The sequence below is a fragment of the Leptosomus discolor genome, chromosome 4 (assembly GCF_034619465.1).
Source record: "Leptosomus discolor isolate bLepDis1 chromosome 4, bLepDis1.hap2, whole genome shotgun sequence".
Classification (NCBI taxonomy): Eukaryota; Metazoa; Chordata; class Aves; order Leptosomiformes; family Leptosomidae; genus Leptosomus; species Leptosomus discolor.
In genome coordinates, this window is record NC_141394.1 from 50,177,230 (window position 1) to 50,189,284 (window position 12,055).

Below are 12,055 nucleotides of genomic sequence, written 5' to 3' on the forward strand. Positions count from 1 at the left end.
TGACATTAAAAGTTCATTAATACTTAAATTATCATCACATCATGCTTCATGTCTACAATGCTCACTATGTATGGATAGCTGTTAAGAACATTTCAGTGCATTTAAGAAGGAAGAAACTTCTTACCAGGAATTCTGATCTTAGTAAGTCGTCCATCTAGAGGAAACAGTATTAGAACGTCTAATGAAGTTATGCAGGTGGCTTGAATGAATTTTATTAAGATGTGATAAACCATTCCTGATAACCTCATAAAGTAATGGCAGCAAAATAGAAAGAAATCTCAAGCAAGGGAGGTTGTTTAATATATGGCAGAGAAAAAATTATCTGTCATGGATAGTTTACCAGTCTCTTCACAGCTCAGTTTTGTACCAGTTTGAAAGGTCATAAAATTTCAAAACAGTAAGAATAAAAAAGTAAAACGAACCACAAAAGAAAAGAAACAAAAGAAAAGGGATTATGTAAATTAAGTGTTCCTGATGGTTGTGATTTGAATGCCACAGTACTGCAGTAAGAAAGCATTTGTCAAGGAATTACTTTAGCATTCATTTAGGCTCCTGTGGATTTAATATCCAAGGCTGGCCATAGATGTTCACATTTACTGTCCATTCATAGGTTATGATGAGTATCTGGAAATACCATGTGTATCTAGCTCATTACATTTCAGCTATAAAATTACACTGAACTCTTAAGACTACCATTAGAACAATTGAGTGTGGAAAAATAAGACTTCATGTTATTGGATTATTTTAAGATGTCACAGATTTACTGTGCTAGAACAGTTTGAAAATGATATAGCATGATTAATTTTATAAGCTCATAATAACTTTCTGATTATTTTAAGCATAGTATTTTTCATTAATTAAAAAAAATCCCAAACTAAATATAGGCAGAATACAGTCAATGATAAATAAATGCACAAGCAAAATGCTTTTAATTTAAGGAGTATTTTTCAGAGAATCTGACTGGGAATTTAAGGCTTATAGACTCTGAACATCTCCTCCTCTATGTAAGCAATCTGATACGGTGCAATACTTTCTCTCCCACCACATATTCAGGGGAGCAGCAAGAGGAGGAGGGACAATAGGACAGGAGTACAAATATTTGCCTTCACGCAGTGCAATACATAGAGCAGCAGCTAGATGCAGGAATACACCTAGACACACACATACTGGCACACGGCAGGAATTAGGCGAACCCGTGGCTCTACGGAGATGCTCTCTGACCTTCATGACAGCAACTGTGCTGCTTGCTTCTCTCCAGAATGTTTGTGTGTTGAACCACACTTACCACACATAGAAAAAGAAATCTCTCTGCAATGTCTCTGGCATAAGATACTGCTTAGAAAATGTATGTTCCATCCCAGCTGGAGTCAAGTACCATCTGTGTATAGTTTGTGGCTCCCAGTTACATGAAAACAAGCAGCTTAGTAGCCTCTCCAGTCTCAGTCTAGCTGTCAGATGTATTTTAATGGAAGGGCTGGCTCAGACGTATTCAACCTGTTGCTCTCCCTTTGTCCTAGTTAGGTACTTAATTATTTGCCACTGTTTGGATACCCAAACCTAACTGTTGTCATATTAATTAATTAATTTATTTATTTATTTTTGTTTACTTCTCCACATTGTGGAAATTTGCCTGGTTCTCCGTAGGAGAGGCTCATTTAGCTCCTTTTCAAGTGATGAATCCTTCCTGGAATTTCTTGATTGCTACCCCTGTATTGATACAATACTATATTTGTCAGAGTCTGCCTTCAGGGAAGTTGTTTTAAGTCATATTTGGGCTTATTACCCACCCACTCTTCTGTCACTTTCAGCAGTAATTTTTTTTATTGCATTGTTTTTTCCTAGACGTATTCATCTTGAGTTTTTATTCCCCTGCTGCTTCCCCTTTTGCCACTTAAGATAAGAAAAATGGGAAAAATTTAAACCAGTTCTACTGTACATGTCTCTACTTAGGCAAAAATCATGACCCCTGGGGTGGAAAGCCCCCGAAGAGCTGTATATAAGAAACCTTATCTCATCTAGTGACATCCCATGCTGTATGCACTGATTCAGTGGCTTCTGCCCTTTGGAGTAGAAGATCTGTGGCTTAATAGTTGTCTCCAAAAGCAGGCATGTAAATGTAAAACTATCAGTCTGACAGCCTTTTTTTTTTTTTTTTTTTTAGCTCAGGCAATTTAAACCCGCTTTTACACAGCCAATGCTCTGAAATGCCTCAGCACTGCCTGGTTAACTAGGTTAGCTAGTTTGCTGATTTTAAACAGTTTGTGGTATTTCTGGATCCCATGCAATTCTCTGCATGCATTCTTAGGGAGCCTAGCTGACTAACTTAAGGCTCGGTATTTTACTGCAGAGATCTGAATACCTGAAAGTGTATTTTTATAGCACTACACTCTTTTGAACCTAGGTTGGTGCCTCTGAATCAGGGTTAGAGTGAGTCAGAGTTCATTGTTTCAAACTAGAACTTACAACCTCAGGCAAATCACCTAAAACTACTTAACAGCAAAACCATTTATGAAAAAAGTATGACTTATGGGTATGGCTGCTTAAAAAGGAGAAGGATTATAAATTTATTGCCAGAAAACTGTAAATGAAAAGTTACTTGCAATGGATAGCTATGAAACAGGAGCTGGAAAAGTTCCTGTGTAATGATACTGATTTCTTTCTAAACTAAGGTGGACATATAAATAGGTAACTCAGCTCTTTGTACTTTTAAAAAATAGTTTATTTGCTTACATTGAATAAATATTACTAAAACTTAAATATGGTTAGTATGTTGCTGTTTCTGTGCATGTTTATATATATAAACTTAGATATTTTATGTTAAGATTTTCAAGTGGGTACTAAGATTTTTATGGAACACTCCTAGCTATAATAATGTTGCTCTGTGGGAGGAATTTGTAAGTCAAACTAGTGGTAAAAATTAACATTACCCATTCAAGATTAAATCACACCCCCATGCATTTAATTGTGTGTGTAAGAACAGGAACAGAATATATCCAAGGGCACCATCTGCTGACAGGTTCAGGGTGCCAAATGCTTTCATGAATTTTCAGATATGGGGAAAAATGCCGTACATTAAGACCTCACATGTATTAGAAAATATTCGTATGAGTTTTGGCTTGATTTTAAGGGGAGTTCAGACTTGGTATGGCTACACATTAGTTTTGTTTGAGATTCATTTTTTGAATAGTGAGCTTTTGGTCTGATTCTTTTCCTTCTGCAACTAAGTCTGGAGTTCTTTTGCTAGAAACTGTCTTGAAAGTGTCCTCAGTGAGACAAGAGAGCAAGACACATCATTACATAAAGACTATTACACAATGTTGAACCAAAGCAAAGCAAAAAATTCCTCTATAATTTTTTTTCCTCATTTTGTTACAAAACACCCTTACCCTGATATTTAGGTGTAAAAGAGGAGATCAGATAACTATAGAAAACCAGACAGCATGACCAACAATATGCTGCAAGTCACCACTAAATAGTATTTCTTTTTCTTCAGGCTGATAACATTCTTCCATGGCATACAATACATGCATATGCAGTGCAAGTAATTTGTATCCACTTACTGTCAAAACCTGCAAGGAGGGAAACAGCTGGTGTGATTTTAAACATCAAATTAGCAGGGAGCAGCCTGCAGTACAGGATATTCTGCTGGGAACTAGGAATTCATCAGAGCTCAGACAGAAGTTAGTATCACAAAGCCACCCAAAGCTGCAGGTTTAATAGGTACCATTTTATCACCATTTACAGCTGGTCTGGGCATCCGTGGGCAGTTCCTAAGCATCCACTGAGTATCTTCTTGTATTATTACAGTTTTCTTAGCTTACAGAAGAGAACAAGAGCTGGTTTTACAAAAAGCCTTCAGCCACGCAACTGTCACATAATTTAGTTGCAGTGTACGTGTTTTCTCTGCTGCCAGGAATTGGGCAGATCTTGCACAAGGTTTTATTGAGCACACTGACTGCTGCCTATCCGAGGGGTGCCTCTGTAGCAGATGGCATGTCCCATTACCTTGCTTTGTTTTCACCTGTCTGTCCTTGTACTTCCAGCTCTTTTACAGAGAATTCCGCGGCAGAGAAGCAAAGCTATCTAAAGAAACATCTGAAAGAAGCAAAAAAGTCTATTTTTTGTGATGCTCTAATTCAAAGCACCTGTACATATGATTCATGTTATGCAAAAAAGAATTTTTATGACAAAATAATTTGAATGATAGACACTGCAAAGAAAATGAGTTTCAAGTTAATTTATTTTGAAATAAACAATAATATTATATGCATATATTCATATTTATATTAAATAACTTATTATTAAACATGAGAAAAAATACTGTTAAAAACTAATCTGACACTTTCACATTTTATTTTACATTAAGTGACTACAGTTAGGAAATATATAGAAAAAAGATAAAATTGTCTCAAGCCAGCCATAAAAGCAAAGTGCACTACTGCCTGGGGCAGTGGAGGAGCAAAATGATGATGGTGCTGCTGCTTCCTGCACAGAGAGGATCACTGTGAGTGGGCAGTAATGAATGAAGAGGAAGGAGGGGAACCCCTTCAATAACTCCCTATCCTTTCTTCCCATTTTTTGTCCTTCATCACTGAAGTAGCAAATTGGGTTTGCATATGCTGACAAAAAGCAGTGAGACAGTTCTGCGTACCAAGAAGATACATTGAACACAATCAATTCCCTAAATGATCACACAGGGATTGCAGCTTATCCATGTTCTGTTGTGTCTTTACCTCAATTGATTTGATTTTTCTTGTCGGTAGTTTAAGGACGCCAAGGTGGAAATTTGATAAATATTTATGATGAAATATTAACTAAAGTAGCATCCTTCAAAACCTTTCTGAACTGGCTTTTTCTCAGATAAAAGCCACACCTGGCATATTTTTTTTTCCTAAGAGTCCCAGAGTGGAATTTCTCAAAAAATATCTTCCTTTTCATTTTGTTCTGATTTTTTAGCAGAGATAAATCTTATTATAAATTAAACATTTCTAAACTTAGATTTACTTACACAGATGCTATGCAACTTTTCACATATGATGTAAGATGGTATTTGAGCAACGTGCACTAAATACAATTTTGAAAAGTTTGCTTACAGGTATTTGGAGTAATAAAAGATTTAAAACCATTCTTTTAGTTCTACTTTAATTGTTAGACTCCATCAAATATTTGCCTTTCTGATAACAATTTATTGACATTAGTTTTAGTGTGTGTATATTCAGCTAGAAATATTTCAAGGTACAGATTGTTCCTAAATAGATAGGAGTTATTTAATGTCCAGTGAACCTTTTCAAGAAGGATATAAGAAATAGGTGTTCATGTTCGTTTGTGTTGAATTCACACCACCTAACGATCATCTTGAAAGGGAGTAAGGAAAACGCTGCTGCTGAATAGCAAAGAAAAAATTTAGAGAATATGAAAGCCAAATGTAACAGTGGCCTTACCACGGTTTCAGTAACATCCAAACCCACAGGGCATGAAAGGTCATGGTGGCTACTGATTGCCTATAGTCTCCATAACCTTTGTAAGGCCTAATTTGTATCTAATATTTGATGTGTAGTATTCCAATAATATTACTTAGTGAGTGTTGCTCTGTACTGCTGCATGCATTCATGTTTTGTTTTGCTTTTTTTGACACAAACACAAGTTATTTATACTTTGTTTTCAGATACTGCATTCCAGAGTAGCAAATTAGACAACTATGATTTCGATTCAGCGCCACATCTTAATTTCATATAAAAGTGCACTGTTCACAAGAAACACAGACGTTTTACTCTACCAGAAATATACCAGTGAATTTATACGTACGGCAATAAAATTTATAATAAATATTACAAAGTGTGTGTTACTTAACGTAAATTTAAACATTTTGACTTTTCTTCAACATACTGCTCGTAAGACATCTTAAAATCTGTACTATTTTTTTAGAGGATAAATTAATAAACGTAATAGTAAGACTTCGAAAGTCTGAATGTTATAGTCCATACAGTACCGTTCCTAGGTAAATACCTATCATTCACATTATAACCATAACAGCTTTACTCTTTTTAAAACAACAGCTTTGTTAGCTTCTAAGAGTTTAATTTGTACATTCAACTCGTATATAATTGTTATGCTACTTAATGTATTCTCATTATCAATTTAGCGCAAACTTTTAATAGTGCTCTCCTGAAAGCAAATTCACAATTTAAGCTGATGTGGGCAGTTTTTCTTCATTGCCAAACATTTGCCTACCCAGGTGTAAAATTTATTTTTGTTCTCTTTTTAACGACAAACATACCTCAAAAAAAAAATATTTTGAAAATGTGTTCTTAAAAAAAAGGCTTCTGCTTAATCGGGTGACAGTTGGTCATTTAAATAGAATACATACTGAAAAGCAGCTGTAAGAGTTGATGATCACTACAGTAAGTGGAAAAGAAGTCCCGTGTTTCCTACTGCAGCTGGAAGATTGACGATTCACCTGGGTTAGTTTGCTCTTCATTAGGAATTCACAGGAAGAAATAGTTCTAACCAGTGCAGATCCTCCTTCTTTCTTCATCTCAGCATATCTCGTCTCCGAAATTGCTTCCATAGATCTCTGAGATGTTCACTGGTTACAGTCATCACACAAGAGTAATATTCCTTCCAACCATACTTTGGAGCCTCCTGTGAAAGGTGAGAAACATACAATTGGAAAAAGATACTGTTCACTAAATTCCTTAATATTACATTACATTTGACTCAGACTCATACAAACTAGATATATGTTTTAATATTAAAATAATGAAAAATAAAATACTTCTATGGCTCAGAAGTACTTCTATAAAATGAGGGTTATAAATCCATACACAGGTTAAGTATTCAGAATGCACCCTCACCTCACAGCACACAGTTAGCATTCAACAAACAGCCTATGTATATTAAATGCTGTAAGAAAGGATTTCTTCTTTATTCAGGTATGTCTTTCTCTCTAGTTTTGTTTCTTACTTCTTCATGTCGATGCTGTACTAAAAAATTCACCTCTAACACCAAATAAAAAGCATAGAAAACTGCTGTTCATGAACCTGAGGCATTAGCAAAAGCCAAATACAAATTAGGCAGATGATATGAAAGCTTCTTTACACCGGGTTACCTTAATCCTGCACTGCATTGCAGTTCATTGACATTAGTAAGTGCCCACTGAATGGAGAGGAGTACTGGCCAAAGGCTGACCTGGGATATTCACTAGACTCTCTGCTGTCTGTAGTTATCACTGGATCTCCTTATTTCTTCTGCTACTCCTAACTTCACAAGCCTGTTTTGATAGTAAGTACAAAAAGATGGAGAGGGGCTAAATATTACATCAACTAGGGAAAGAGGCTAAGGAACAGGAATTGTATTTGTAGAGAAGTCAGAAGCATTTACAAGTAACTTTGATTTCTAAAGTGGATTACAACTTAAATCCAGTATCTGGAGGTAAATGGTTACAGTGTCAAGGTGAGATTGTCTGATAGCTTGTTTTGGTTGAACTGAGTGAAGAAGTTAAAAATACTGTGACATTGCAGTATATTAAAACCAACCTATAATTAGAAAGCACAGAACATTATGCAGAAGTTGTAAATATTCAGAAAACAATCTAATCTACAGCAGTGTATAATCCAGGCTTTAAATGAAATATTAGCAGCAGTACTTACATGAATGCATAATTTAGCTGACTTTTATGGTCAATCATATGAAAAAAAACATGCATTACTTGCAAAATGCATTGCATTGTTTAAGAAAAGCACATTCAGTTGATTAACCAGTGTTTTGAGATATGCATTTGTTGTTTATTTTACGAAACAGGTTCAGAGAAATGTTCATGAGAATCAGTAAAAGAAACACTGAAATACATCAACTGTTCATCTACTTATTTCTAATGATTGCACTATCGTTCTATCTACTCTCAGTGTACCAAATCCATAAAAAGAACCTTTTGTCCACATACTCTGCAATGCTTTCACATTTCTCTGGAATATTTTCTTCCCACTGTACCCAGGTTCATTCTTAAGGTTCTAGTCAGTTTTAGGATCAGAAGTCTGAGTCCTGTAATTTCCAGTTACTTTTGTAAGATGAGTCAGGTGTGCTTACCACACTCTTCCCTCTTTATTTGCTTTAGAGAAGAGGTAACAACAGTCTCTTCAGGTTTTTTTTAAAGCTCTCTCTTACTATAGATATATTCAACTGCTGGGCATTAGGGAAGAATGGAAATTAGAAGCTTTCAAAATATTAACTACATGACACATCATAATGTTGGTTGACTGAATGAACTATTTATAGAGGACAGGTATTTACTGTTGAAACATGACTAGCAATGAGGTTCTGAATCAGTGTCTTTCATGTCTTTCTCAAAATGCAATTTCCTTCCCCCATCAGTCCCAAGACCCTGTTTGTAGCCATTAACTATTACTTTCTAAAAAACTTTCATCAGAAATTTAGATGCCTCACAACATTCTGAACATCTAGAAAACAGTTCTTTTAATGCAGAATTTGTAAGATTTTCAAGAAATTACTGAGACAACTTATTTTCTAGATTTACAGTTGTGACATATAGTATGTTATTTTCAATACTTTAGGAGTGAACAAAATTGGAATTACGGCTTAAGTATCTATTACAGTTTCTGAGCATACAAATAGTTCAGCGAATGGTACTTTCAGGTGGACTTGAATCCCTCCTGAAGCTGGCCTCTAGCATCCTTCTTTGGAAATTAAATCTGAAAGGGCTTTGTAGAGATTTCCTAGATAACCCTTCCATAAGGCAGTCGAAGTACAGCTCTCCCCTCAGCTCTGCTGGGCAGTTCCCTACTAACATGGCTTTTCTGTTCTCCCTGCAGTGTACTCAAAGGAATACCTGCAGATGCCAAGTCGGGCTGTGTGCCCTGCAGGGAGAGCAATGCAAAAAGAACATTTCCAGCTGTCTGGGCCACACAGAGCTTGCACAGTTGTTTCCCAAGGAGAGATTTTCATTATTTATTATAAAGGTATAACATTCTTTACACTGTTCAGTAAATTGAATTACTGCAATTCAGAGATACATAACGTACAGCACAACGTGCTGTTTATCCCTTTTCAGGGTGCAGATTCAAAGTATGGTATAATCTACTGTACCTACGCCAAGCATCTTAATCTCTTTCATCAGAGTTCTACATTTATCACAGAAAGTACATCAAAGCACAGACAATGATCTGTAGATTTATATTTGGAACGAAGTAAAATTAAGAGTCATTGTATTGCATCTAACTTTGGGATGTAACTGCAGCAGATTTTTGTATTTCACATACATTTACGTATTTTTGGTACATCAGGCTGAAATGTAATTCCCAATTGAAATTTTCAATTTCAAATCTTCAATGATTTCATCTTTATTATCTTTTCAGTTTATAATCTAAATAGAAAATAATTATTTTTAGAATTATATAAATTCACTTTCACTCCACACTGTACAGCAAAGACAGAATTAGTTCCATTCTCCTCCACAGTAACTAACTCTGAACTACTTCACATGTGTTTCAACTGAAGTTTCCATTTCCATTAACTGATACTTGCATCAAGCTTTAATAAATATTTACATCAAATCTGAAGAAATACTGTCAGTTAAGTAACACTTTGCACAAAAAGGAACTCAGAATAGCTAACAACTGGATACGTTACTATAATTCATCACAAGAGACATGAAGCACTTGCTCAAGTGAAGAGCAATAGCTGACTAATGTGTTTGCAGGGAAGAGGCAATTTTATGTATTTGAGGTTTACACTGCATTCTTGACTGCACAGGGAAGAGATATCTGATACAGACCTACATAGACAAACTTAGGAACCAGAAGCATTCTTGTTAGAGCATCCAGGAGCTCCAGGTGGGAAGAAGAGCAGCGTAAATAACCAGCAACCTCTACACTATGTCAGTGAGGCTGCCTGTGGCCAGTGCACTGAGAACTAACCTGGTTTCTCTGTCTGTCTCCCAGTGCGTAGTGCAGACCTACCATTATTCAACTTCAAATTTTTTTTCTTGAGAATGACTTTATACAGAGTGAACAAAATCTCCCTTTATAAATCTCCACTGTATATTTTTCTCCCAGTTTACTCCATCTCAATAGATTAAAGAATTAATTTATTGCCTAAATTAATTTCTCTGTCAAGGTGTCCATGTATGTAAACTTGATGCTTTCACCACAGCCTCTGTTTTTGTCACCAAGCTAATTTTATTAAGCTTGATTAGATATCGGAATCTTTTGTGTCACTGCATTTTTTTCCACTTCGTCACATAACCTTCACTGAAATTATTAGGACAGCATCATGACTGCAGAGCATTTTGCCAGTTTCCTCTAAGAGCTGTTGCACATCTTGAAAAGTTCAGAGTTTAAACAATACTTGACATGCAACCACAATGCAAGTTGCAGCAGAATTAGTGGTGACAAAAAGACCAAGCACTCCTAAAAATGATTTTTAAAAAGACATTGGAAAAGAAGAAAGGAAGTTTTGAGAGTCAAAAGTTTCAGAGAGATGAAGTTACATAAAATTAATCTAAGGCCATGAATTCCCTCTTACGTGACTGGCGAGCTGGATTACTAAAATGTTGGTTTAAGTATGCTGTTAGTCTTTTACACTTCCCAGTAGGCATTCCTACTTCCCAGAAAGCTGACGCTTTGTTTGTTAAGATCAAATTTCCTTTTCTGTTCCTCACATATTAGAACAATGCTTCAGTATTTGGGTTATATTCATAAAGAGGAAATATAATTTAAAAAATGTTAAAGGTTAATCAAAATCATAAAAACATAATCCTATGGATGCTAAATGTTACACGTACAAGACGACTGTACGCAGATCAAATGGAACACCTTTCTAGGAGAACAGATCAGCTACACAAGCCTGGACGTGCCCCAAGCCACCTTTACTGCTGAATTTTAAAGAACCAGCCTGTTCAAAAGATGTGACACCTCATTGAAAAAAAAATGGCATGAAGAGTCCTAAAGAGCACAGTTTGGGGTACATGACATGTTGTGCCAGGGGAATAGGCCAATAGTTTAAATATATTCCCTCTCCCTTACCTATCTTGCACAGGGGTCTACAAAAGGAAAACATCAGTGGGACTGGTGAGCTGGTGGGCTACCAGTCTGAGTAAACAGACCCCACCTCTCATCCTTACAGACTTAGCTTTTCTACTGTGCTGGAAGACAGTCATCACCCCAGATAAACAGGATCCAAGAAATTTCTGCTTAGTGTATCTACATTCCTCGCTTTCCTGCCACGCTGTTTCAGAGTTAAGGAAGAACGATCTAAATGAGAGGCCCAGCACACTCAGTAGCATACAAGTGCTCAGAGAGGCATATGATACGGAAGGGGATGATTCAGAAAGTCAGATGCCAACAGGCTGATGTATGGAGGCATCTGAAGATGGTTATTCAACAAGAAACTCAGGTTAATATTATGCCTCACAATTAAAAACAGCGGGGAATGACAGTCAAAAGCTCCTGGCTCAGGAGCACATGAGATGTGCTGGCTACTCCACAGGGTCCACTCACAACAGACCACCGGCTATGAGGCCTTGTTTGTCACAGCGTACATCTCTTTGTTCCTTGCCGCTGCAGAACAATACACCTAGAAACTACATTAACCATTAACAGTCTTCATAGCAACTACCGCAAAGTCTATAAATATGAACAGGAAAAAAGTGCTGCACCAAAACCGTAAATTACAAAGGAGCAAACTCCCACTTTATGTAAGAGAAATCTCTGCTAACCCATTTCTGCTGTGTCCACCGTGTGACAAACAGTTTCACAATATGGCTCCAGTATATCCACACCAGTTTTTACACATAGTACAGTCTAACTGTAAGAATGAATATTCATGTGGTGGATACACAGAAACAGGCATGGTAGTTAGTGCTTATTTTTGAAAACTGATGGTATAGCATTAATAGTGTGAAAACCACATCATTGATTTCAAAAGCGTAACTATAAATCAAAGTAGCATCAAGTCACTAACAGTCTCTCAGAAATAAAAATCTCCCTTTACAATCTTAAATACTTAACAGCTATGGGTATCTGAGAAATTACTGAAAAGT

At 36.2% G+C, this 12,055-nt stretch overlaps 1 protein-coding gene across 1 annotated transcript in view; it reads right to left on the reverse strand.

The window, feature by feature from the left end:
• Nucleotides 1–6,531: 6,531 nt before the first annotated feature.
• Nucleotides 6,532–12,055, reverse strand: part of MICU3 (mitochondrial calcium uptake 3) — a 58,653-nt gene continuing 53,129 nt past the window's right edge. Inside the window, exon 14 of the mRNA XM_086464141.1 lies at nt 6,532–6,642. Within this exon, the coding sequence (XP_086320267.1) occupies nt 6,532–6,642 (111 nt within the window). The remainder of the gene's footprint in view (nt 6,643–12,055) is intronic.